We start from the raw sequence: 27,907 nt of genomic DNA on the forward strand, positions 1-27,907 counted from the left end.
CCCTTTATCCTCTGCTTTACCTTGTTCAGCGCCGAGCTTTACAGTAAAACGTCCCTTCCCTGAACTGAAGGACATTGAGGGAAGTGCTGACGTTTATGGAGTGGCCACACTCAGCCCCTCTGTTTACCCATCCCATTTGTTAGCCCATTCAAGTGTTTATCTAAATCTCTCTCTCTCTGATCGCTTCGTCTGGGAGCGAGTTGCAGGGTTTGTGCGTTTTTTAAAAAAACCCAAATACTTAATTCTCAAATACCCTTAAAACTCTCTCATCTCCTGGTCACTCGTTTCCATTCTCGCCTCTGTTTCGTAAAAGTAAAGCTGGGGATTTTTTTTCAAACTGTTTGTTTCATGTGGCCCCTTTTACAGGGAAGGACATCCTTATCGATCTCGGTTGAAGTCTGTCTAGCTTCTGGGACATTTCCTTGACGCATTCAACGTGGGCAGCGACTTAATATGGTTTGGAGAATTTCTGCTATTATTGGCAAAATGTGTTAATAGGGCCCATGGAAGTTTCTCTCTCTCTCTCTCTGCAGGGTGTCCCCAATTAAAACAACGAAAACTATTTAAAAATACCAGACAAGTTGTCCTATTGGTCAGTGGAGCATCTTAATCGGTTTGGAGCTTCGTCAACCCCGCTCTAACAGCCACTGCGAGAATCACAGCAGCGACCAGCGAGAGGGCAAACGTTTAATCTTCGGAAATGCGCCGTTCAATCCCGAGCCAAGGTGGGCAAATGCCCATCCCATTGCCTGAGCCGACGGGGGCGCCCAGGTGAGGTGAGCTGAAGTGGTGGCCGCAGTCCATTCCCCGCCCTTCGCGCGGGATACTTGCCCCTTGACGCGTGTCACTGCCGCGGAAGTGCAACTTGTCTTGTTGGTTCAAAGTGCTGAGCAGAGCCTGGAGCCTCTCGATGTACTGGATGGCGCTGCGGAGGATTTCCACTTTGGGCAGTCTCTGATTGGGATTCAGCAAAGTACTTCGCTTCAAAGCCTCGAACGCCTCGTTCACTTTCTTCAGCCTCCGCTTCTCCCTCAGGGTAGCCGCCTTCCTCCTGTCCAGGGTCACGGATTTCCTCTTGCAGGTCTTGCACGCCCACAGCAAGCACTGGCCGTGACAGTCCTGCTGCTGCGGTGGGAGCGGCTGTGGGGGCAGCTCCGGCACAGGGTACACGTGCTCCTCCAAGCCAGCTTCCAGCGACCTGGCGTCGGTGCCCAAGCCTGGCCCCAGCCGATCTTGGTACACCGGCTGCTCGAATCCTTGCAGTCGAGAAGGGAAGAGATTCTCGTGGTCGAAAAACCGCTGGTCGGCAAAGTAGTAAGGATTGGTTTCGAATAGCTCCATGGCCAGCGAGGCGAGTCCTTTGTTTTTCCTCTCCCCTCTCGAGTTCTCGCCCAGCACCAACTGCACAGGACTTTGGCAGCGCCAACTGTTAAGACGGCATTTAAAGTCTCCGCTGGCATGAAATCACCGAGATATATATAGAAGGCGCAGAAATTCTATCCAACTCTTAGCTGTCGACGTGCATCAAACTTTCAGTCTGATTCCACCTATTCCCAGGAGTGTTGGGAGCGCGGACGAACTCACCGAAACTTCGGACAGATTGAGACGCGATCCAGTTCAAGCCGTGGCCAGCCAGGACAGGTCCGGGGAGTCGCCGGTGCTCCACGCCAAGGTCGACCACCGGGGTGCTTTCTGTCACCGCGGGCAGCAGCTCCAGCGGTCGGGTCTGGCCGTGCAGGGCGCTGCGTTAAAAAAAACCTCATGGAGAGATATTCCCGATAAACCTGCAGTAGCACCAACGTGGTTGAAGTAAATGCTGGAGCAACTGGGCAGTGTGTAGCAAACCAACCAACGTGTCGGGCTTGAGAGCCCCTTCATCAAGGTGTTAACCCTCAACCCTTCATAATACCCTTATTTACGTGGGGGACCGAGAATCGCTTGCAGCAAATGTGATCCTTGTTTCGAGGTCATAATGTCACCCATATGCGGGTGGGCTTTGTAGCACCCACAGTGAATGGAATCGTTGAGCAGGGACGGACGCGGCGAGAGTTTGAAATGCTCTCTGTGTTGAGGTCAAATCACCCCGCGTCCACTCTCACCCACAGCCTTCGCACCTTGTCAAAGTTCACAGAACGATTCTGGTGGCAGCATCGAATTTCCACATTGCTGCCGAACCCAGGATGGTCTTCATACACCCCAATCAAGAATCGTTTCTCTTTCAAAGCCTTTTGCGCTTCATTCCTGCCCAAGGATTAGATCCCTGTGATGCCTGGTGTCGAGTTAAACAGTGATGGATGATGGCGAATGTTAAAATAACACAAAGCTTCCATTGTTCCCCCCCCCCCCCCCATGAGTGTGTTGGGATCAGTCTGGGGCGGCTCACTCCAACTGTGACTGGGGGCATGGTGCAGGCGTGGTCCTGCACACATCTGACCATGCGAAATCCGTGCTCGCAGCGCAAGTGACCCCGCGTCGCGTTTGTAAATAGCGTTATTTCAACTCAAATCCATTTCTTTCCCGTTATTCCTTCGACCCATTTCCCTCAGGGCGCCAGGTGCAGTCGTTCAACTTTTGGAAAGTTTATAACTTTGGAGGAATCGTGTTATATGATTTTGAAACTGCAGCCCATAAGAGTATATTTTCCTTTCCAGTAAGAGGAGTCCCCCCCCCTCCCTGAAATATTCAAACGTGACAAGTCCCCAGAACTTGGTGTTTTCAACCCTAGGGTGTGTGGGGGATTGGGGGACCTTTTAGCCAAACGAACCGTGGGCAGAAGCTCTAGATTCAGAAGCTGCCGTTGTTATTTTAGTGATTAACATTGGCAAGAGAGAGAAGCCAGAACCTTTTAAATTGTATTATCAGTCACTATATCAGGAAACGGTATTTTAATTAATCATTTTTAAAAGCGTTTGAACTTAAGAAGATTATAACTGTATCTTGTGGGCTTCAGCCTCTGCTTGCAATTTCGCCATCAACATCTTTGAACTCATTGGGTGCAAAATATCTCGTCATGGGGATCATGCAGTCCTTGAACTGCAAGAAAAAAAATACTGAGACGGAATAAACCACTGAAGCAGCTGATTCCAAGAAGGTAACATGTGGTGGACATTAAATTTTTTGAGCAAGATATTGTAGTAGTTGGCAGGAGCATCTTTATTTATTTATATTTTTAATTTTTCACACTATGAACCATACTGACCAAAATACATACAGACATTTCCCTCTTGAATATACACAGTCTCATTTTCTCCCCTTTTCCCCCCTTCCCTTCCCTCCCTCCCTCACCCAGCAGGAGCATCTTTAAATGCAATGTCAACACAACTTTTGGAAGTATATTTGTGATTAATTTGTTAACAAATAGCAGTGACCTATCCGATTATTACAAATGTCACGCTAAACTTATATTGGGATTAATTAGGCCACGCTTACTTCATTGTGCAGTCCGAGACGTTATACTGAAAAAAAATGCAACCGAACCACATGGAGTGCAGTAATCTATTCCAAGGCAGATACCAAAATTGTAAGGTTGAACTTCTCAGGAAAAGATTATCTTCCTGAATATGTTTCCTCTTGAAAGGAGAAAAGGATCTCATAAAGGTCTTAAAAATAATAAAAGGTCTATGTTCATTGAGCAAAAATTCAATTTGGAAATTTGGGGGAAAAAAGCTCTTTATCCAAGGAGATAGCATATAGAATTATTGAGGCAAGAAGCATTTAGACTGAAAACTATATGAGAGAAAAGGGAAATGAGAATTTTAATGATGAAAAAAATGTTGTATATATATAATTACATTGGCCAAATTACTAATTTCTGAGCTATATGTTCCAAAGTTAGTGTAATGTATTGTAATCTAATCATAAAGTTTTGTAACTTTTTTATCAAATTTTTTACATCTTAGCATTTCACAAAGGAGCTTCACTACTAATCAGTTATTTTTGAAACAGTGTTCCTTTTATGCAGGCAATTTGCGTGCAGAACCACGTCACTAACAACCTCAGGACGAAATGACCAGTTTTCTCTGGTGTGGAGCAAGGAACATCTGTTGGCTTGGGTGTTGGGAGAGCTGCATGCTTTTTTTAAAAAAAAAACATTGTTAGATCATTTGTCCTCGCTGTTTAATTGTTACAGCTGCTAATATGGCATGAACTTTTTACACAGATAAATATGTTGCGTTAAAAGTTCATCCCATATTAGCAGCTGTAACAATCAATTTTGTAGAGAATCCAGCAGTGTTTGCAAGGTTGGTAAGATTATTAGCTTGTGCCACATTTTCCATGTTGTGCGATGCAGATCATTCAAGGTGAAGCACTGATTTGATCTGAATGTTGCTTGTTTGGATCTCAGCTAATGCAATGTTTTCAATATAATTAGTATCAAGAAGCCCCCTACATTCACTATGTAATGGATCATGGAGAATCACTTGTGTTTTTCACCCATGAGGAAGCTGAGCAGCCATTGGCTAAATCGTCTTGATGTCTATCGTCTGTAGATTTACATAGTTGTTAGCCAATCCGGTTCACCCGAGTGTTAGGTTCATCAGAGAGTACCAAAGAGAAGGAAGGTCCTGAAGGAAACTGAGTATTAAGTTTCCACGTACTCGAATTCTTTCCACATTTTTCAGTTAAGATTGGAATTCACACAACGTGTTCAACTTTATAAACAATTCCATTAATATGGGATGTTGAGAGCTTGTGTTTTATTTTCAGCATACTATCAATATATTTTGTACTGCAGCCAGTGGCTATATAATAAATCAAGATGTGCATTGCAAACAAGATAGACTATATATTGTTTGTTAAGGTTTCAAAGAGATAAAACATGAAACATAGCCTCATACAATCAAAATGCTTGAATACAAAATATGAACCCATTTCATGTTTATTTCTGAGTTTCACATTAATTTAATTTCACACAATGCAGTATTAATATATCCTGTCTGCATCTATAAATATATTTATAGCAACTGGACCAGACAGAGTCCCTGGACCTGTCCTCTGTGCCTACGCAGACAAACTGGCAGCTGCATTCACATATATCTTCATCCTCTCTCTTCAACAGGCTGAAGTACCCACCTTCTTCATGAAAGCCACTATTATCCTGGTGCCCAAGAAGAATGTAGTAATGTGACTGAATGACTGTCAGCCAGTGGCTCCAACATCTACCATCATGAAATGGTTGATCATGGGTCACACTAACTCAGGCCTACTGACCACCTTTGACCCACTCCAGTTCATGTACCAGTGAAATAGGTTAGTAGAGGATGCCATAAAGACTTAGGTGATTCAGCCCATCATGTTTGCTGTACAATTCAAATCATCGCTGATAGATTTTTCTTTTCAACTCCATTCTCCTGCCTTCTCCCCATAAACTTTGATTCCCCTTGTATTCAAGAACATTACCCTGTCAATGTCTGCTTTATATTTCAGATTTACTGTCAGAGTACATACATGATGTCACATCAAACCTTAAGATTCCTTTTCCTGTAGCCAGGCAGAGTTACGAATTATTGGTAGTCCCAAAAGAAACTGTACACAATGTGCACATGCAAACAAATGTAAACAATTGTGCAAAACAGAGAGGAGAGAAAACAAACAATAAAGTGCAAAAGTAAGAGTCCTATATTGTGTAGAAATTTGGCAGGGTTTCTGATGTCATACCAAACCTCTGCAAACTCCTGAGGAAGTAGAGGCACTGACGAGCATTCTTCATGATGCCATTAATGTATTGGGTCCAGGAAAGATCCTCTGAGATAGTGACTCCCAGAACTTTTTTGCATTTCCTCTCCCTCTGTACCTCTGATCCCCCAATGATCTCTGGATCATACACATCAGATGTTCTGCTCCTGAAGTCAATAATCAGCTCCTTGGTTTTGGTGACATTGAGTGCAAGGTTATTGTTGGTGCTCCATTCAGCCAAGTTTACAGTTGCCCTCCTGTATGGTGACTTATTGCCTTTCTTTATACAAACCACTACCATGCCATCATCAGAAAATGTGCAGTTGGTGTTGTTGTCATAGGTCTAAAGTAAGTAGAGCAGGAGGCTAAGAATGTAGCCTGTAGTGCTCTGGTACTGGTTTAGATTGTGGAGGTGATGTTCTTACCATTCCTCTCTGATTGTGGTCTGTAGGTGAGGAAAACGAAGATCCAATTACACAGCAGGGGTTTGAGTTCCATGTCTTGGAGTTTACTAATCATGACTTGACCTCCACAGTAAATTTTGGCAACAAATTCCACAGTTTCACAATATCTGGCTGAAGCAACTAATCATCCCTATTCTAAAGGGAGGTTCTTTATTCTGAGGGTATGCTCTCTGGTCCTAGACTCTCCCACTATTGGAAACATCTTCTCCATATCACTTTCTCCAGTTCTTTCAGTATTCAGTATGTTTTTGACGAGACCTCCCCCATCATCCTTCTGAACTTCAGTGAGTAAAGGCTGAGAGCCATCAAATGCTCCACAAATAGGATCATTCTCATAAAACTCTTCTGAACCCACCCCAATGCCAGAAAATCCCTCTTTATATATAGGGGTGAAACCTTTTGCAATACTGACCGATGCCTTTTAAAGCCTCAGCATTACACCTTCGCCTTTATAATCTAGTGCTCTTGAATTGATTACTAATGTTGGATTTGCCTTCCTTACGAATGACTCAACCTTCAAGTTAACCTCTTGAGAATCATTCATTGGGCCTTCTAGGTCACTTTGGAGCTCCATTTTCTAATTCTCTCCATATTTAGAAATAGACTACTTCTTTATTCTTTCACCAATGTGTATGAAGATACATTTCCCTGCTGTATTCCATCTGCCACTTTTTTCCCATTCCCCAAATTATCCAAGTCTCTCTGCAGACCCCCTACTTGCTCAACACTACCCATACTATCTTCACATCTTCCACAAATCTAGCTTCAGAGCCATCAATTCTGTCATTAAAATCATTTAGCTACAAGGTGAAAAACAGAAGACCCAACACTAACCCCTGCGGAACACCACTGGTCACTGGCAGCCAGCTAGAATGAGAATAGGCCCCCTTTATTTCCACTCTTTTCCTTCATTCAGTCAGCCAATCTTTCTTCCACGCTAGCACCTTTCTCTTAATACCATTTTCTTCCAGAAACTTCACATGTAGCACCTTATCAAAGACCCTCTGAGCATCCAAATAAACAACATGCACTGACTCTTCTTTGTCTGTCCTGCTCAATATTTCCTAAAATAATCCCAACAGATTTGTCAGGTAAGATCGCCCCTGAATGAAACCATGATGACTTTAGCATATTTTTTTAATCTAGCGCTTTCAAGTACCTCAAAATCTTATCCTCAATAATGGACTCAAAAATCTTGCCAACCATTGGTTAGGCTAACTAGCTTCTAATTTCCTGTTTTTTGCCTCTCCCCCTTCTTGAAGTGACAATTTCAATTTTCCAGTCCTCTGGAGGCATTCCAGAGTCTAGCAATTCCTGAAGGGGCACTGCTAATGCGTTCACAATCTCTTCAGCTGCCCGTTTCAGAAACCTGGGGTGTAGTCCATCAGGTCCAGGTGACTTAGACACTTTCAGTTCCTTCAGTTTCCCAAGCACCTTCTCCTTAGTAATATCAACTACACTAAATTATGCCCCCCACTCACGCAAATTTCTAGCACATCACTGGAGTTTTCCATAGTGAAGACTGATGCAAAATACCTGTTCAGTCTATCTGTCATTTCTTTGTTCCCCATTTCCACTTTTCCAGTGGTTCATTGTCCATTCTTGCCTCTCTTCTACTCAATATATCTTAAAAATTTGGTGTTCTCTTTTATGTTATTGGCCAGCTTACCTTCATATCTTTTCTTCCCTCATTGCTTTTTTTGTTGCCTCCTGTTTGTTTTTAAAAGCTGCCCAATCCTCTGGCTTACCGCTAATTTTTGCAATACCCTTTCTTTTGCTTTTATGCTGTTTTTAAACTTCCCCTGTCAGCCACAGTGGCCTCACCTTCCATTTAGAACACTTTTTCTTCCTCTTTGAGATGAAACAATCCTGAATCTTTTGAATTATTCCAGAAACTCCTGCCACTCTTGCTCTACTGTCTTCCTGCTGGAGTCCCCTTCTAGTCAATTTTGATCAGTTGCTTTCTCATGCCTTGGTAGTTACCTTAATTCAACTGTAATACAGACACATCTGATTTTAGCTTCTTCCTCTCAAACTGAAATGAACTCTATCATACTGTTATCACTGTCTCCTGATGGTTCTTTCACCTTAAGCTCCCTAATCATTTCCATTTCATTGGACAGCACCCCTCATCTGCTCGACCACAAACTATTCTAAAAAACCATTGGGATTCCGCAAATTCCTTCCCTTGAGATCCAGCACCTATCTGATTTTCCCAGTTGACCTGCATATCGAGGTCCCCGTGATTACTGCAGCATGAACTATTTTACATGCCTTCTCTAATTTCTGTTCTAATTTGCACCCTGCACCCTGGCTGCTACTTGAAGGCCTGTATGTAACTCCTGTTATGGTCTTTTTACCCTTGCAAGTGAGAAATTAACCTACTTATATTAAATCAATTCATTTTTTTGTTTTAGACAGAGGAACACATTGCACAGAGCAGGCTGTGGCTGAACACCTCCATGATCCTATTCTTTCAATAATCTTGCTGATATGTTCCTTGCCTCAGCAAAAGTCTTCTCCTTCTTTCTCACAATCTTCATCCAAAAAAACAATCTTTCTCAGCCATTATTGCTCCGTAGGACAGATAGTTCCACCACACATTGAGGATAGATTCCTTCTCCTCTCAGGATACAAATAGCCAACCTCTTGGAGTGTCCTCAATGCTTAATCTCTCCACCTGCTAGAACATTGTTGCAACAGTAGCCATTGCTGAGTTCTCACAAGGCCAGACATGTTTTTATTTTATATAAGTATTCTCCATACATAAGAGACCATTTGGCCCCTTGAGCCTATGTTGGCTTTCAAAGCATTGTGTGTGTGTGTGTGTGTGTGTGTGTGTGTGTGTGTGTGTGTGTGTGTGTGTGTTTGTGTGTGTGTGTGCATGCATGCATGTGAGTATCAGTTTCCTTCCCCCACCTTTATTATTTACCTGTAACATTCTTTCTTCTTTATTTTTCAATCTTAAAAAAAATCAGGTTGCATAGCTACATATGATATAATGTTCAGGTAAAGGATAAAATAGAATTACAGATAAATAAGATACATATGATCCATGTTACTGATAGAAAAAAGAAAGGGGCGGAAAAAAACTTCTACTACGAATCTAATTCCCAACCTGAGCGATTACTGGCAAAGTTGGGCATCGACTACTAATTTTGATCCTAATAGGTTCAAAAAAAAGGGAAAGAAAAAAAAGGACCCAAAATAGTTTGATCTAAAAAAATTTGAAAATAGTTGAAAAAAGAACCCCAAAGGGAAGAAAATTTAATACTCATTGTAATAGGTGAACACCTAATTTTCTCTAGAGAAATGGATGCCATCAAATCCAATAACCATTGTGTATGTGTGGGAGGGACAACATCTTCCCATCGCAGCAGAATGAGAATGAGTATTCATTCTCAAATGTCTATCAACTCTACTTTCATTCTCCTGCCACAAACTTACACCATGGGCAATTTTCGGCGGCCAGGAAGTCTTTGGGATGTGGGAGAAAAGTGAAGGACTGATAGGAAGCTAACACAGTCACAGAAAGTTCTTGTAAACTCAACACAGACAACACCCAAAGTTAGGACTGAACCCAGGTTGCTGAGGAATGTGTCAGCACCACCTGCTCACTGTGGTGCTTAATCAGTTCACTTCTTCTTATAAATTTCTGCAAGCTTAGGCTCAATTTGCTTCATTATTTGCATAGGATAACTCTTTCATACTTGGAATCAATATAGTAGGTTTTCACTGCTCTGGTTCAAAGACAAGATTAACCTTCCTTAAATAACATAGAGCAACTGCGTACTCAGCAGTTCAAATGCTGATTCACTAAAGTTTTCACTTGCAATAAAAGCCAATCCTATTTACTTTCTTAATTGCTTGCCATACTAATGATCTGGATCAGTATTTTGGTCCACTGGTTATCCATGGATTTGTTATGCATGATCCCTGTGGTAAGTAGAGGGATACTCAAGGTGGTCTTTGAGTGGAAAAAAAACATGTTAAGAACCACTGCTCTTGATTAAAGAAGCCAGTGAAAAGTATCAAACTTTTTTTAATGTTTCAGGCATGTGAACAGTGAATTCTCTCTAAACACCAACAACCAAATATTTAAATCTTCTGCTTTTCTACATTTCCTGCAAAAGTGCATATTGTGCCTCACCTTTTTCCCACTGGTTGGCCCCGTTGGAACGCTATTTCAAACTCTTTGTTTGCATCTTAGATCTTACCCTTCCACCAATCTTTATCCCATCAATGAAGCTTGATGCTTTACACAGAGTTCCTCCACCTAGGACATGAGTCTGTAGCACTAATCCTGGTGACAATAGTTAGTTTGGCAACTTGAAAATAACATGTTTATCCATGTTTTCTATCAGTGAACTCACTAACCATCTATCCCACCTAATATATTACCTTTAATAGCATGGCCCTTTTCTTGGCTAGAGAACCAAGACAGCAATTCACCTTCATCTTTATGTGCAGTTGGAGAAAACATTCTCACTAAAATAAGAACAATAACCTCTTGGCCCTTTAACCCTTGTAGCCTACGGCCTACCATGCAACTACTGAGAGGATCTGATAAGTGTTACTATTGGGACAGCATCTGCTCCAAGGATGATTAAAAACCCAATGGACAGAACCCTTTGCCTTTTAGTCATTCCCTTACATAATTTCACAACTACAGTAAAACCCCTGTTATCCAAAAATTAAGCAACTGGCAAAAAACAAACTTGAGGAAAATAAATAAATAGAAATAAATGAATAAATAAAAATGTAATGCAGGTGTGCTAGTTAGACATTGTAAGAGGGAAACTTAAGCAATGGGAAAACTCACTTATCCGGCATCATCAATTGTACCACGAGGTTTACAGTATATTGTAATTATATGGCACTACAATTAAACATAATAATATACAATAGGAATAAACAATCTTCCAACATGATTTGGGCAGTATTATTAATGCACATATTATTTATTAAGCTGTATTCATATTTTAGTATTTGGGTCCATGTAACATAATGACTGCAATAGACTTTTAAAAGAAACTGAAGTGTTTCTGGGCTGCATTGTAGCTGTAAAGTGACACTTCCCTTGGACAAAGAATGCTTGGATTTTCATTCCCAAAGTGTCAGACATCACTGCATGATAAATGATGTGCTTCTACATCACTTCTTGTCAAATTTCAATTTGTGGACATTGTTCAACACCTTGGTTTCTCCATTTTATTAATTACCGCATTGACTTCCATTTATTCCCCTGTCAAATCTCTCACCTTACTGCACATTGGCCATCAGAAAGCATTTGCAAGTGTTTTCCAGACCTCCATCTGGAAGAAGTGATATAAAAGCGGCTGTCATAATCCTGCTGTCACGTTCCCATCAGAAAGAATGTAGGATGAGTGTAGAAACCAATGGAATAGAAGTGGATTATTTGGAGCATTGAGCTATCTGCCCTCCAGCTAGATCATAGTTTAACTGTATTGATCACACCAGGAATTATGCTTGCATCTTGAATTTTGTTGTCACTGTTTCTGAGCACGACAATACTTGTCCAAAATATACATAATCTGAGTGTTCATTTCATTCATCTACTTCTGCCCAGTTGCTACTACAGTATGCGTAGTCAAAATATATGATGGCACCATATTTTATATGTCAAAATATGGCAAAGTTTCACCCAACTAATGACTTATGAGGAAAGATTGTGCAAATTGGGATTGTACTCGCTGGAGTTTAGAAGATTGAGAGGGGATCTTATAGAGACCTATAAAATTCTGGCAGGACTGGATAGAATGGATGCAGATGGGATGTTTCCAATGGTGGGAAAATCCAGAACCCGGGGCCATGGTTTGAGGATAATAGGCAAACCATTTAGGACCGAGATGAGGAGGAATTTCTTTACCCAGAGGGTGGTGAATCTGTGGAATTCATTGCCACAGAGGGCAGTAGCGCAGGTTCATTAAATATATTTAAGAGGGAATTAGTTCTATTTCTTCAGTATAAGGGAATTAAAGGTTACGGAGAGAAGGCGGGGACGGGGGGTACTGAACTTTAAGATCAGCCATGATCTCGTTGAATGGCGGAGCAGGCTCGAAGGGTCGAATGACCTACTCCTGCTCCTATCTTCTATGTTTCTATGTTTAATACTTTAAAAAGAATTAGTGTCAATTTCTGGCAAATATATCTGAAGGTTTAAATGAACACAGAACAGATTTCCAGAACAGGACATTTCACTTCAATGTTATAAATGGCACGAGAAAAGTAAGTTTGAAAATCGTTAATAGGAGAAGCATTTGAACAGAACCAGTTATATCCAAACTCAAAAGATGAAACTTTTGGGGTTTTTTTGAACAGCTGCCAAGCTCTCATGAGATAGTCTACTTCTACCCTCACTCACGGTCTTGTTTCTATATTGATGAGACCAATCCTAGTCTTGGGCAGAAATTTAGCTGATTATTTTGTCCTCGACTTAATCAGATACAAGCCACAAGAGGTTAGAAGGTTCTTCCCGAAATAACAGAGTGAACCATTGGATAACATTACTTTTCTATTTCAATGATTTTCTAAATTGATTTGATGTGGATTTATTTACATTGCTTTGTGAATCAAAGTCTTTTAATCACCTCTTTAATCACTGATTCATTCACCAATTATTGCTCACTATATTTGGATATTTGTAAAATCAAACAGAATATTTTTGGCTTTTTGCAGCACCATGTTAATCGCTCTGGTGAAAGGACATTCTTTGTGCTTATGTGCACACATCCTCCTTCTGTTAGGATTAACAAGAATTTGGAACTCTTTCATTATGGCATCAGTACAATATGAGATTTATCATTCTCTCCACTCTGATTTTAACAATTTGCAGATTGTAATACATAATTTAATTTTTAAAAAGCTAATACATTATATGCTAGCACATAAGATGGTAACTTTATCTTTAAAAATGTCACCCCAAAATGTAGAGCAAGCATAAAAACCAAGCCTTAATAGTGAAGTCTCAGCACTTCCCCGCAGACTCCCTCTGCCCAGTACGACTGCCATCGTCTCTGTACAGGCTTTGAACGGTGCTGAAAAAGGATTATTTTAAAATTTGATAATAAGATTTAAACCTTTACTGGGTAATTTGTTTTTATATATTGTGGCAGCATCACTCCACTGGTTCGTCAGGTTGGTAAAGGTCTATTGAGGCAATAAGACTTATGCAATGAGTATGGCTCAAAACCTTCATTTTAGGTGAATATTTGCAAGTCATCTTAAATGCTAGCATATGTGGTAACTAATTAAGAAAGGATATACTTTCATGGATGGAATTTGATTCGACAAGGTGCTTCTCTTCAGGGCAGATTCCACTGCTGGACTGATCTCCAATAATTTTAGAGTTGGTGCTGGAGTTTGCTTCCAAATTCCAGGGCTCTATGCGTAATAGGAATCGTTGCAAAGTGGGTTAGAATATTTCATATTATAAAATGGGAATAACTGGAACCTGAATGCTATATTGGAACTCCAAACTGAGTCCGGCTAACACCTTAGTGCTCAAAGGCATGCCAGAGGCAGCACAGAGATATCGAAAGATAATGAAGTGCTGACTTAGTGAAGCTGTCATACAGGATTCATGAATGTTTTAGCAGCATGAAACAGACAGTAGTACCACTGATTTAACGATTGTCACCTCCATTCACCTTTCACCTTCTCTTTTGTAAGCATCTGGCCATTTGATCACAGAGCGTATTGTTGCTGTTTCCGTTCTTTTGGCCCCCATATTAGCAGATCCCCAAGATGTCATTGGATGTCTCCGCTAAAATTAGGACTGGAACCTTAGCCTGTTTTCTTCCCTCTATCCTGGAGGGTGTAGGCACTTTGAAATCCCGTCTGTCTTTGCTACAGATACAAGTTCATTTATTACCATCTCAGGGTGAAAGATACAATGTTGAATTGCCAGTATTTTCTATTTTCTTTTGCAAAAGTCTAGAAACTGTAAAGTACAAAAAAAATTCGTGACACCTTGTGTGACGAACAGTTTCATAAATATTCCCATTTTAGATAGATTTAATGGAAAGATTCACTTCACTTAAAGGGTTTGTGAAATACACAAGTGCATTTTCAATGATTATTCAAAGCATACAGTGCTTCTGTTGTCTTATATATCACCTGTTGGTTGCAATTTAATCAGGAGCGATTTTGTAGCGTACCTACAGTAAATTTCCTGACACCCACTGCCATCAACAGAGCTTTACAGGCAGCCGGCACATGATGGAAGATGGCAGGTGCATGGCCAAATATTCCGACTCATTGATTTCAATTGTCAGAACCTGAGCAACGTTCTCTGAGAATCTCCGATTCTCAGCAACCTGGTGGTTTGGAAAGTCTACCCTTACATCAGACTTAAGTTCTTTTTATAATAGTCAATTTGGTTTTATTTTGGAACTCACGTTCAGTTATCTGTCTATCGCTTTAGCCAAGGAATTCAAGAAGAAATTCAAGTTCAAGTTCATTATCATTTGATTGCACAAGTACCACCTGACAAAACAGCAGGTCCTCGGTGTAAAACATGCAGGCACACAACCACAACTAGACATAACACACATACAGACAAACCATACATAAGCAGGACACGCACATTTGTGTGTGTGTGTGTGTGTGTGTGTGTGTGTGTGTGTGTGTGTGTGTGTGTGTGTGTGTGTGCGTGCGTGTGGGTGTTGATTCATAAACATTAGAGACTTGGATGGTCAGTGTGAGCAGTTCCTTTAGTCATTCAGCTTTCTCATTGCCCTTGGGAAGAAGCTATTTCTCTCAGCCTGGTGTCGCTGGCTCTGATACTCCTGGATCTCTTTCCCAATGTGAGTAGGTGAAAGATGCTGTGTGCAGGGGTTCTCAATGATTTTGCACAATCTCAGTAGATGGTGTCGATTGGGGGGGGTGAGGGGGGTGAGTAGGGAGGGAGGAAAAATCCAGTGATCCTCCCTGCTACTCTTATGGTCTTGAGCATTGACCTTACCACACTGTGATGCAGCCACCCAGGACATTCTCAAAAGAACTCCTTAAGAACGTTGACATGATGGTAGCTGGTAGCCTTGCCTGCTTCAGTCTTCTTGAGATGCAGTCCCTGTTGCACCTTCCTGACAAGTAGGGAGATGCTGTGACCCCACGATTTGTCACTCGTTAAATGGACTCCAAGAAACTTGGTTCTCTCTCTCTCTCCAAACTGTTAATGTGTAGTGGAGGGTGGTCATTCCTGATCCTCCTGAAGTCCACAATAATCTCCTTTCACATTGAGACTCAGGTTGTTATTCTCACACCCCACCACAAGATTTTCCACTTCCTCGCCATAGTGTGACTTATTGTTGCCAATGAGGCCAACAACTGTTGTGCCTTTTATCAACTTGGGACAGGAGCGGGCCGAGCACACAGCCCTGCGGTGCCCCTGTGCTCAGTGTAATGACATTGAATGTTCATCTACTGAGCCAAACAGACTGTGATCTTTCTGTTAGGAAGTCCAGAATCCAGTTACAGAGAGGAGTGTTGAGCACCAGCTTCTCCACTAACCTCTGGGGAATGATTTTATCAAAATCTTCCGAGGTGGCCTCTTTCACTGTTGCTCTGCAAGATGTTTGGGGTAAAAAGACTAAAGTTTGCAGCAACCGTGGTTGAAGTAAAAACACAATGCTGGAGTAACTCAGCAAATCAAATAATGTACTTTATATAGCAAGGATAAAAATACATAACTTATGTTTTGGGTATGGAAAAATGTCGGCAGGTGTCCGAATGAAAGGGTATGGGGATGGCGTGGTTATAAAGGCAAGTGGTGGCAGTTTGATGAGTTCTATTATGTAATTGTTTGCTCTGCGTTTTACTTGCAGGTGCTTTCACTGTTCAATAAGCGACCATGGCCCCAAGTCGGAATGGAATGTTTCTGAATCCTCACTTCCACAAGGATTGACAGAAGAGGGTCCGTACTTGGTTCAATCAACCAGCCAGAAAAACATGCAGGTGATTTTTAACACCAATCCATTAAAAAATAAAATTAAATTAAAAAAAAATAATAATAAAGGCAGGTGGTAATAGGTGGAGAATGGAGCGAGGACACAACAGCAAGTAAAGAAAGGAGGGATGGATAGCTGAATAGAGAGGGAAGGGGATGGACAGCTGACAGCAGGAAGGGAATGGAAAGAGAAACGGAGAGCAATTTAGCAGAAAGTCAATGATAATGCCAGCCTGCTGGAGAGTGCCAAGACAGAAAATCAGGTGTTGTTCCCCTAATTAATGGGTGGAATGCTATTTGGCTGGAGAGCGCCCAGATGGAAAATCAAGTGTTGTTCCTCCTATGCTCACACCATTATCAAGTCACAGGAACATTCAGCACAGAAACAGACCCTTTCAACTCACCTCACCCATTCCTTTTTGGGATGCCTATCCACACTAATTTTATTTCCTTGTATTCAGATAATATTCCTTTATGGCCTTTTGATCAAAGATACTTGTCGAAGCCCCTTTTAGATGCTGCAATTCTAACTGCTCTTCAGCATCCCTGTACTTAAACACTTCATAATTGAAGATTGTTCCTTAATATTCATGCTCTGTTTGTTTTATCTCTTTGGCTTGGCTTCGCGGACGAAGATTTATGGAGGGGGTAAAAAGTCCACGTCAGCTGCAGACTCGTTTGTGGCTGACAAGTCCGATGCGGGACAGGCAGACACGATTGCAGCGGTTGCAGGGGAAAATTGGTTGGTTGGGGATGGGTGTTGGGTTTTTCCTCCTTTGCCTTTTGTCAGTGAGGTAGGCTCTGCGGTCTTCTTCAAAGGAGGTTGCTGCCCGCCAAACTGTGAGGCGCCAAGATGCACGGTTTGAGGCGATATCAGCCCACTGGCGGTGGTCAATGTGGCAGGCACCAAGAGATTTCTTTAGGCAGTCCTTGTACCTTTTCTTTGGTGCACCTCTGTCACGGTGGCCAGTGGAGAGCTCGCCATATAACACGATCTTGGGAAGGCGATGGTCCTCCATTCTGGAGACGTGACCCATCCAGCGCAGCTGGATCTTCAGCAGCGTGGACTCAATGCTGTCGACCTCTGCCATCTCGAGTACTTCGACGTTAGGGATGTAAGCGCTCCAATGGATGTTGAGGATGGAGCGGAGACAACGCTGGTGGAAGCGTTCTAGGAGCCGTAGGTGGTGCCGGTAGAGGACCCATGATTCGGAGCCGAACAGGAGTGTGGGTATGACAACGGCTCTGTATACGCTTATCTTTGTGAGGTTTTTCAGTTGGTTGTTTTTCCAGACTCTTTTGTGTAGTCTTCCAAAGGCGCTATTTGCCTTGGCGAGTCTGTTGTCTATCTCATTGTCGATCCTTGCATCTGATGAAATGGTGCAGCCGAGATAGGTAAACTGGTTGACCGTTTTGAGTTTTGTGTGCCCGATGGAGGTGTGGGGGGGCTGGTAATCATGGTGGGGAGCTGGCTGATGGAGGACCTCAGTTTTCTTCAGGCTGACTTCCAGGCCAAACATTTTGGCAGTTTCCGCAAAGCAGGACGTCAAGCGCTGAAGAGCTGGCTCTGAATGGGCAACTAAAGCGGCATCGTCTGCAAAGAGTAGTTCACGGACAAGTTTCTCTTGTGTCTTGGTGTGAGCTTGCAGGCGCCTCAGATTGAAGAGACTGCCATCCGTGCGGTACCGGATGTAAACAGCGTCTTCATTGTTGGGGTCTTTCATGGCTTGGTTCAGCAAGCCATTGTTTTATCTACCACCTCTAAATTTGCAGATGTCACTAAGGTGGGATTCAGTGTTAGTTGTGAGGAAGAAGATTCCAAGAAGCTTCAGGGAGTCTAGGACAGAATAGAAGAATGTATAAATGTGTGGTAGATGCAGTAGAATGTGAGATTATCCAGTTTGGTGGTAATAACAGGAAGGCAGATTATTATTTGAATGATGAGGTTAGGAAAAGTGAATGTGCAACGAGACTTGGTTGTTAAGGTGCGTCAGCCATTAGAGGTTGGAATGCAAGTACGGCATGTACAACAAATAGCATGTTAGTGAGAGGTTTTGAATATAGAAGCAGTCAAGTCTTACTGCAGTTGTATGTAGTGCTAAATTCCGTAGTTCCATCCCTAAACCTTGAAACGTGACTCACTTTCCTCTTTGATGTCCTCTTGAAACCTATTTCAGTGACCATGTGTCATGAGAGTTGTTCATTTGACATTACTTTTTAAGCAACAAAAAGGTGAGAGAAATCAAAGTACTATAGACCAATTAGCCTGGCCGATAGTGGGGAAAATGGAGAAGACAGTTATTACAGAGGGCATTGCTGCAAATTTTAAGAATTATGACAAGATTAGACCAAACCAGGATGGATTTACAAAAGGCTTGACTCCAATAATTTTTTTTTTGTGTAACCAGTCAGGTGGGCAATGGTGAACCAGTTGATGTGGCATATTTGGACTTTCCAAAGGCTTTTGATAAGGTTCTGCACAAGAGATTGGTGTGTAACATGAAATAATGTGGTAAAGGAAGTAAAGTATTGATGAGGATACATAGATTGTTGGCAGGAAGGAAGCAAAGAGCTGTAATGAGTGGGTCCTATACAGGTTGGCATGCAATTTCTAGTGGGGTCCCCCGAAGGTTTAGTGCAGTGACCCCAGCTATTTACAACATTCATGGTCTATAAAGTGGTTTTCAAACTGTCCCCCAAACTCACACTCCACCTAAGCAATCCCTATGCTATAAATGCTCAGTGATTGGTAAGGGATTGCTTAAGGTGGGATGTGAGTGGGAAGGGAAGCTTGAGAACCACTGCTCCAGACCCAATGTTACTGAAACATTTTGCTTGAGAAAAATTGTCACTGGGCCCATTTCCTTTGGAGTTATGAAATCACGCACAAAACATTCAGTGTCAATGAGGTACGATTAAAACAGTGGTTTTTCAAACCTTTTGCTTCCCTTACTAATCCCTTACTAATCACAGAGCACTTACGGCATAGGAATTGCCTAAGGTGAAATGTGAGTTTAGGGGGAAAGTTTGAAAACCCCTGGTCCATTTGAAGGAGTTGTATGTAATATCTCAGAAGTTTGCAGATGTAACTAAGGTGGGTGTCAGTGAAGAAGATTCCAAGAGACTAGGACAGAATAGCAGAATGTGTGGTAGATGCAGTGGAATGGAGATAAATATGAGATTATCCACTTTGGTGGCAATAACAGGAAGACAGGTCTGAATGGTGAGAAAATGGAAGATGCAACAAGACCTGGTTATTAAGGTGCATCGGCCATGGAAGTTTGGAATGCAGGTAAAGCAGGTAGTGAAGAGAACATACAGCTTGGAGTTGTATAGGGGCCACACTTTAAGTACAGTATTGTTTAGTTTTGGTCTCCCTAACTTGGGGAAGGATATTCTTGGTATTGATGGGGAGCAGCAAAGGTTCACAGGACTAATGCTTGGAATGGCAGGGCTGATGATGTATGAAGAAAGACTTAAAATTTAGAAGAATGAGAGGACATCTCATTGAGATATATAAAATTCTGACAGGACTTTATATATAAATTTCAGCCGTGATCTGATTAAATGGCAGAGCAGACTCGATGGGCCATTTTTGGCCTACTCCTGTTCCTACTTCCTATGTTCCTATGCTCCTATGACTGGACAGGTTAGATGCACAAAGAATGTTCCCAATGGCAGAAAAGGACAGAACAAGGGGTCACAATCTTTCGATATGGTGTCAGCCATTTAGGACAGAGATTAAACTAAACTTCTTCATACAGAGAGCTATGAACTCCCTACAACAGAAAGTTGTTGAGGCCAATTAATTAGATATATAGAAAAGGGACTTGCATATGGCTCTTATGGACTAAGCAATCAAGGAGTATGGAGAGAAAGCGTGACTAAGGAACTGAAGTAGTATGATCATCCATGAACACTTTGAATGTTGGTGCAGTATTAAAAGGCTGAATAGCCTCACACCTCTTTTCTATAATTCAGCTCCATGCTGCTCAGAGAGCTTGTCTATTTTGCCATGTAATTTTTTTGTTGCTTTAACCTGACAATTTTCTGTGGGGGGAGTAATTAATAGCTGAAAAAAAAGGTTATTTTCCAGTACCTCGAGGAACATCATTGGATCTTCTCACATTCTGTGCCTTAGAAGAAAAAAGAATAAGGGATTATGGCAATAAACTTACTTTGAGGAGTAGGGAACATGTTGTGAGTTCTTCCTGCTGCTAGTTTTTTAATCGCACCATTTAAATCCCCGCTAGTGACATACAGCAGCAGACTTTGAGCAGCTGTGCACTGAATAACTTATTGTGAAGAAATGTCTAGAACGTGGCCACATTAGCCAAGGAATGCGTTGCCTCCATATCTCACTTTGCACTTAATGCCTAGAATAATAACAGTTTCTCTACTTACTAAGTACCAGAATGATCTTCTGTATTTGTTCCATGGGACAGGTGCTGCCATCATCAAGACAGTCTTAGTTCTTTTTGAGAAGCACTTTTAAACTTTTACCCTGATAGTGAATTAATCTTTTGATGAGATCTCAACTCCCAGGAAAAGATTTAGAAAATCATATGCAATTTGGCACTTGGAGTGTGCAAGCAATTGAACTCTGAGTTCCACGGTTCCGCGAGGGAGAAACTTTAAAGACCTCTTTTAAGAAATTCTTGGTTAGTTTACCAAATGTTAACAATGCCACATCTTTTGTCTCCCCCTTTCAGTGATAGTAACTTATTGAATTAATATTTTTTCTTCTAGTTATGTCGCTTAATACATAGAAAGAAAACTAACAGAAACTGCAAATATCCTGGAATTGAGGGAAAAATAATTAACTAATACTGGAAATGTGTAACAGCTCAACTAATTTCTGAAGGAAAATGACACTTAAGTGCTGTAGCTGGATGAAACTTTGTCCGGCTGGTAAAGGAAGGAGGACTTATACATGATATCATAGCAGCTCTTCTGCTTTTCCTCTCTTGAATTTCCACCGATATTTATTAAAATGTTTGTCATTAGGCAGCAGGTTTGGAACCATAGAACACTACCACACAAAAAAATAGGCCATTCAACCCTTCTAGTGTCTGCTGGAAACATCATGCACCTAGTCCCACTTACCTGCTCCCATTTCCATAACCCTCCAGAACTCTCCCATTCATGCATCTGTCCAATTTATTCTTAAAACTTAAGAGTGAGCCTACATTTACCACGTCAGATGAGAGCTTGTTCCACACTCTCACCACTCTGAGTGAAGAAGTTCCCCCTAATGTTTCCTAAACCTTTCCCCTTTCACCCGAAGGATTTATCTCTCCTAATCTAAGTGGAAAGAGCCTATTTGCATTTACTCTGTCTACACCTCTCAAAGTTTTGTAAACCTCTCTCAAATCTCCCCTCATTCTTCGACGCTCTAAGGAATAAAGTCCTAACCTGTTTAATCTTCCCCTGTAACTCAACTCTTGAAGACGTAACTCAACTCTTGACGACACAGCAGCATCCTATTAAATCTTCTCTGCACTCTTTCAATCCTTCCTGTAGTTTGGCAACCAGAACTGCACACAATACTCCACATTTGACCTCACCAGTGTCTTATACAACCTCACCATTACATCTCAACTCGTGTACTCATTACTTTGATTTATGGAGGCCAAGATTCCAAAACCTTTCTTCACAACTCTGTCTACCTGTGACAGTACTTTCAGGGAATTATGTATCTGAATTCCCAGATCCATTTGTTCCTCCACACTCCTTAGTGCCCTACCATTTATTATATATGTTTTACTTTGTTTTGTCCTTCCAAACTACAACACTTCACACTTTTCTGCATTAAATTCCATCTGCCATTTTCTGGCCCATTTTTCCAGATCTCTCTGCAAGTATTGAAAGCCTTCCTTGCTATCTACAATGCCTCCAATCTTAGTGTAATCAGCAAACTTGCTGATCTCATTTCCCACACTATCATGAAGAACAATGATATAGACAACAAACAACAATGGTCCCAGAACTGATCCCTGAGGCACAACCCTAATCGCAGGCCTCCAGTCTGAGAACCAATGTTCCACTACCACTCTCTTGTCTTCTCCCATTCAGCCAATTTCAAATCCAGTTTGCAATATCTCAAAGGATTCCTAGTGTCTGAACTTCTAGACTAACCTCCTGTGTGGGACCTGTCAAAGGCCTTGCTAAAGTCCATGTTCAGAACATCTACAGCCTTTCCTTCATCTACCTTTTTTGGTATCCTCTTCAAAAAAACTCTATAAGAATTGTTAAACATGGTCTCCCACACACAAAACCATGTTGACTATCCCTTAATCAGCCCTTGGCTGTCCAAATGATTGCATATCCAATCTCTCAGAATTCTATCCAATAATTTATCTATTGATATAAAGTCAAGCTGACAAAAATGTGATGTCATAGTTCTACAGATTTGGAATTAACATGCTTATTATTAGTTTGTTTTATTGATAGATGCTTATATTGAATTATTCAAGTTCTTTGCAGTCTCAAAATGCTGCAATGTGGTGTACACTATATTGATTCATATATTATAAATGTTCCTTCCATATATCATTCTTAGTGCTGGTTGATTTTTAGTCTTTTTTGCCTATAAAATAAAAATAGCATTTAATTTTAAATTTAAATTTTAAATTTGGACATATAGCACAGTTACAGGCCCTTTTGGCCCATGAGGCCATGCTGCCCAATCACACCCAACTGACCTATAACCTCTGGTGCGTTTTGGAGGGTGAGAGGAAATTGGAGCCCCTGGGGAAAACCTACGCAAACACAGGGAGAAGGTACAAACTCCTTACAGATGGCCCGGGATACGAACCCCTGTCCTGATCGCTGGCAATGTAACAGTGTTGTGCTAACCAATATGCTAAACATGCCACCCATAAATAAGAAAGGTCAACAAGGAGAATTCATTTCACCCAAGGTCCCTGTGTCAACGAGGAAGCGATGTGCACTGTCCTAAAGGTGAGGATGTCTGACAACATGGTTGCAACACACACTTGGACAGTGTGGGGATTAAATCCACAACTTTGGCATTATTAGCACCAAACTCTGTCCAGCTGAGCTACCACCCGCTATCGCAAACAATGGCATCAATCATAGGGAGAATACCTCCAAATGAGAAAGAGAAGCAGAGGAGATGACCCTACTGGACGGTAACCATGGTGTCACACTCAGGAAATGAGCTGTTGGCAATATGGGCTTCAGGAACCCACTAGGTCATGGGATGCTGGCAACTTGAGGTCAAAGGCCTCACTCCAGGGTGTGGACTGGTGGAGAATGACTTATGAGAACCACATATCAGAACCAGTATTCAAGAAGCTTGATGAGGGCAAGAAGGGCTCCCAAAGGGCTCTGGGTGCTGAAGGCTTCCTCATCGTGTTAGAGGTTTGGATCTGGACTCGGGTTGCTAATTGCTTGGAGAGAACTTGAGTCTTGTGTGGCTGGAGAGGCAACAGGAGCGCTGGAGACAAATCCATGGACATTTAGTGACTCTGCGGGGTCTCCCTTTTGCTTCCCTATCTCTGTGCCTTATGGCACACTAAAGGCATTTTTGTGTAATATTACATTACTGTTTTATTTCGTGACAATATAGAGTCTTTAGCATCAAGTAATGATGCAGCCCTTTTTCTTGAAATTGCATAATTATCCAGAGCCCTCAGTTTCCACACTTCCAATTCTATTGTCTGGTGAAGATGTTTGTTCTCTGTTCAATTATTCAGGAGAGGTAGAAACAATATATTTGCCCAGAGTTAACACATTCTTTTGTTCTTCCACCAATCCAGTCCATTGGGATTATTGATGATTTACCTCCAGTCCAATTTTGTGGGTTCTGAGATGACTTAGGTGGCCCATTTGGCAACTTCTGATGCTTTACAGATGGGGGAGGTGCTGGCAGATGGGAGAGAGTAATTTGTGAGGTGGGACATTCCTTCTGCCACGGATACAGGGCTTCTGTGTACTTCAGAGCCCCAGGGCCTTGAGGTAGTCAATAAAATCCCAAATGGCTCTTCTCCATTTTGATTGGTCGCAGGTCAGAGTTTTCCAGGAATCAGAGTGGACGTTGCTTTTCTGAAAGAAGATTTTGAGCACATGCTTGACTCTTTTCCTCTGCACACCTTGTAATCTTTTCCCACGAGAGAGTTCTACTTTGGGTACCTGTTGTGAACAATATGGTTTTGCCAATTTTAAATTATTATAGAGAAAACTAAATCAATTTAAAAGTTATTTTTTGTGCAATGAATAGGGTTAAAAATCTGAAACACCTGAATGGTGGCTCTAACTAGAATTGGTAATATCCATAATATTTGATCCCTGTAGCTTAGTCTTGGTTGACAATACATCACTAAAGCTTGGACACATATATCAGGAAAGAGGCAATACATCTATGTGATTCCTTCAGGTGAATGATGTCAAAAAAGATCAATGCTTTTGCCTTCAATAAATCAACACAAAAACACTACAAGGATCCACCATGGAGTTGTCAGACTAATGCAAGCTCTGTCCTGCATGGAAGAAGATACAATTTCATTTCCACTGTACTGTACTGCATTGCACTGAGAGCACAGCCAGAAGCAGAACATTAAAGGTTGCAAGCATCATTGTTTATTAGTTGTATGGTTCAAAGCAACAAATTGATGTTCAGTTAACTGTTGATTAACCTCTTTGCATTGTTTGCTGGAATGAAGCTAGAATTGAAGTTGCTATTTTATTTTGTCATTTGAGTTATGTCCTGTGGTTAGTCAAGAGTATTCATAAAAGACATTAGATAACAGCTCTAAGATGGCAGTGGCGTGAGCATCTTGCAGCGGCTGAGTCATGCACAACCAACAAACAGGTGAATTGGATAAATGGAGCATTGAAGAACATCTAGAATTCAACAATAGCACTGGGATACCTCTATGTGAAGTTCACGGTACTGCTATTGAACTTTCCTACCGCTGCAGAAGCGGGCCCTCCATTGCTCAGTGTCGAGTAGTGTCGGCGGCCGAGGGAATAGATGTGGTGTGAGGTGCAGTTGGCAGAGTTCAGGAAGTGGTGACAGAACGACCAGTTTTGGAGCTCAGAGAGACGGGAGTTGGGACTTTCATGCAGGCTCTCACAGAGAACTGTGGCTGTGAGGACAGGAGAACATTGTGGAGACCAATGGAGGAGTGTAATAGTGAGGTCAGTTGCAGCAGGCACTTCGGAGAGCTGTGTTGGAGGGAGTCAGTGGTAACATTAGTGGCTGTGGACACAATGTGGGGGTTTCCCTTTCTGGATAATTGCACAAAGTCGCTGTACTCTGTGGAACTCTGGGGTCAATCGACTGAATGTGTGTCTGTATTGGAAGTAGTGGTTGTTTAAGATCTTGCCTGCTACTGTTGTGGTATCAATCCTGTTGCATTATAGTCATTAGGCAGTAATGAGAGAGGTTATATGTTGATGGAGGTCCTTTGTGAATTTGGTGGTTGTTTTTGAGTCTGTTTGGTGTGTCCTTGCTGCAAGCGTGCTCAAGCTACCTGTGTATATCTACGGCAGCTTCATGGGCGGGTGAAATGGTTTGGACTTTGTTGTATGTTTTGTCTGGTGTTCACGGTTGCTGTTTTGCTTGCTTGTGTTGGTGGCACGTAGATTCGCAGTGGCTACCGTGGTTGGCTGAGTGGCGTGCAAGGGCAGTCTTGGTTAGTCTTGTTTATCTTATTTGTTAGATTGTTTTTGGTTGGGCCTTGTCTCGTGTTTATGGGTCCTGTTTTATGCTTTCAGTTTGGAGGTGACAATAAAAGTGACTCTGATAATAAGAGAAACTTAAGTTATAAGAGCAGGCCTGGGCCTTATCACACTCCATAACATAATGGCTGATTTATTCATAGCTTCAATTCAATTATCCCTCATAACTATTGACTGCCCTATTGTTGAAAAACCTGTTCATCTCACATGTTAAGTAGCTTCTGGGTAGAGAAATCCTAATTGTCCACAAACTCTGAGAGAGGAAATTTATCCTCACTTCCCATTTAAATTTATTCTAAAACTAAGCCCTCTCATTCTAGATATCCTTTGAGAAGAAACATCCTCTCATCACTGACCCTATCATCTCAGAAATTACTCCTGTGAACCTTCCCTAAATTGCCTTCAATGGAAATTTATCCCTCTTCCCATGCAGTATTGGTTCCATATTTGTAGTATTCTAGATGACTTCTTACCCAAGTTAACGTTTCTACGTGCCCCATTCAATGTTTTCAGTATTTTCTGTTTTTATTTCAGATTTCTAATATTTGATTGTTTTTCTTGGTCATTCATTAATATCCTGTATGGTTGTAGCAAGACTAACTAACTGGCCTTTGGTCTTCCTTCTTTCTTGAATCCAGACATTATCTTTGCAATTTCCAATCTGCTGGCACTTGCAAGAATCAAAGGATCTTTGGAACGCTGCAATTTAATGCATCCACTTCCACTGCGGCCACTTCTTTTAAGACACATGGATTCGGGCCATCAGTTCCTAGGGTTTGGCTGCCTTGAGTCCCATTACCTTGACAAGTACAGCGCAACTCTGATTATCCAAAATGGTCAGATTTCAGATAAACAATATTTTCAGATAACTGGTCATTTTTTAAAAGCAGCCCAGTAGCAACAGCAAATCACTTGTAACAGTGTTTAAACAACAAACAGGCTTTTTAAGCATGAAATTATGTTTAATTCTCACCAAAAAGCAACCTGAACAAAATAAGAAAAATCCAACACCAAAAACTCAAAATTCTACTCAAGAGGTTTTTCCAAAATTCCAAAATTTTTCAACCTGTGACTTCAATTTGACTCCAAAAAAAATTTGGATAACTGAGGATTTCTGATTGTTTTGGATACCCTCATTTATCCATGTGGTAAAACCACTATGATTTGTTGCTGCTGGCTGGACACGCCTCCTGAGACTGATCCTGCCCATAGCCCCTTGCGTGTGCTCCCCATTCCCTTCTGCCTCGATCAGTCAATGAGGTTAATGGCTGTTCCAGACTATAGTTAATAACAGGCTGATAGTTTCACAACTCCAGTTCTTTTGTGATTATTTTTTTTTAGTATATGTGCTGCCGAAGCGAGCACTTCTTTTGTGATTATTGATGGTGCATCAATCCGAAAATTTTCAGAGGAAAAAATGACTCCATTTCGGCTTCAAAATTTTTCGGATAAATGAGGATTTCTGATTTTTCTGAAATCCTCAATTATCTGAACTCTTTTTTTTAAGAGCCAAATGTACGTCACTTCCAGGTCGAAAAAGAAATTCGGACAACTGAGGATTTCGGATAATCCAATTTTGGATAATTGGAGTTGTACTGTACTTCTTGTTTTTTGAATAATTATTTTGCTTTTGCTTCCTGATTTTCGTATATTGTTGGAATGTTTTTGTTATCGACTGTTACTTTGAAGGAAGGTTAAAAAAAATTGTTCTAAGTCTGTTGTTTCAATTTTTCTCATGATCTTTGTATGTTGTTTCTTTTTCTGTTTGGTGTTAAGCTTAACTTCCTTATTTAGCTCGGGATCAACCATTCTTTCAATAGAATATTTCTCATTGGAACATAGTTTTTTAAAAAAATTACAAAGTATCTCCTTAGCTGGCAGAGGAAGTGATAAATTGTAATTTCCAAAGCAGGTACATGGATGGGAAAGGGTTATAGATCGAATGGGATGAGCATGTTTAGAATATCTGCCTTCTTATCGCAAGTATCATTTTATTCCTCTGCTTTGTGTATGGAATTTTATCAGGTGATTATTAAATTTGCAGTGTTCAGATTCATTCAAATTAATCTCATATTCTGCTTATTATACA

At 41.3% G+C, this 27,907-nt stretch overlaps 1 protein-coding gene and 1 long non-coding RNA gene across 6 annotated transcripts in view; one reads left to right on the forward strand and one right to left on the reverse strand.

The window, feature by feature from the left end:
* The window catches only part of myog (myogenin), a 34,965-nt gene extending 32,695 nt beyond the window's left edge, over nt 1-2,270 (reverse strand). For 3 of the 4 annotated variants that reach the window (XR_011358416.1, XM_069941644.1, XM_069941643.1), the window contains exon 1: nt 832-2,270. Coding sequence is in view for 2 of the 4 variants with exons in the window: in XM_069941644.1 (XP_069797745.1) it covers nt 832-1,341 (510 nt within the window). In the remaining 2 variants the exon portion in view is untranslated. Of the gene's footprint in view, nt 1-573 lie in introns of all 4 variants that reach the window. The other variant, XR_011358417.1, reaches the window with a different exon arrangement.
* LOC138765019 (uncharacterized) lies at nt 244-27,907 on the forward strand. 2 transcript variants are annotated; one of them, XR_011358418.1, is made up of 3 exons: nt 244-3,091; nt 15,989-16,118; nt 26,457-27,907. It is a non-coding gene; the product is annotated as an uncharacterized lncRNA (long non-coding RNA). The 2 variants fall into 2 exon arrangements; XR_011358419.1 differs by having other exon boundaries at nt 246-1,882.

Source organism: Narcine bancroftii, chromosome 5 (genome assembly GCF_036971445.1).
Source record: "Narcine bancroftii isolate sNarBan1 chromosome 5, sNarBan1.hap1, whole genome shotgun sequence".
Lineage (NCBI taxonomy): Eukaryota > Metazoa > Chordata > Chondrichthyes > Torpediniformes > Narcinidae > Narcine > Narcine bancroftii.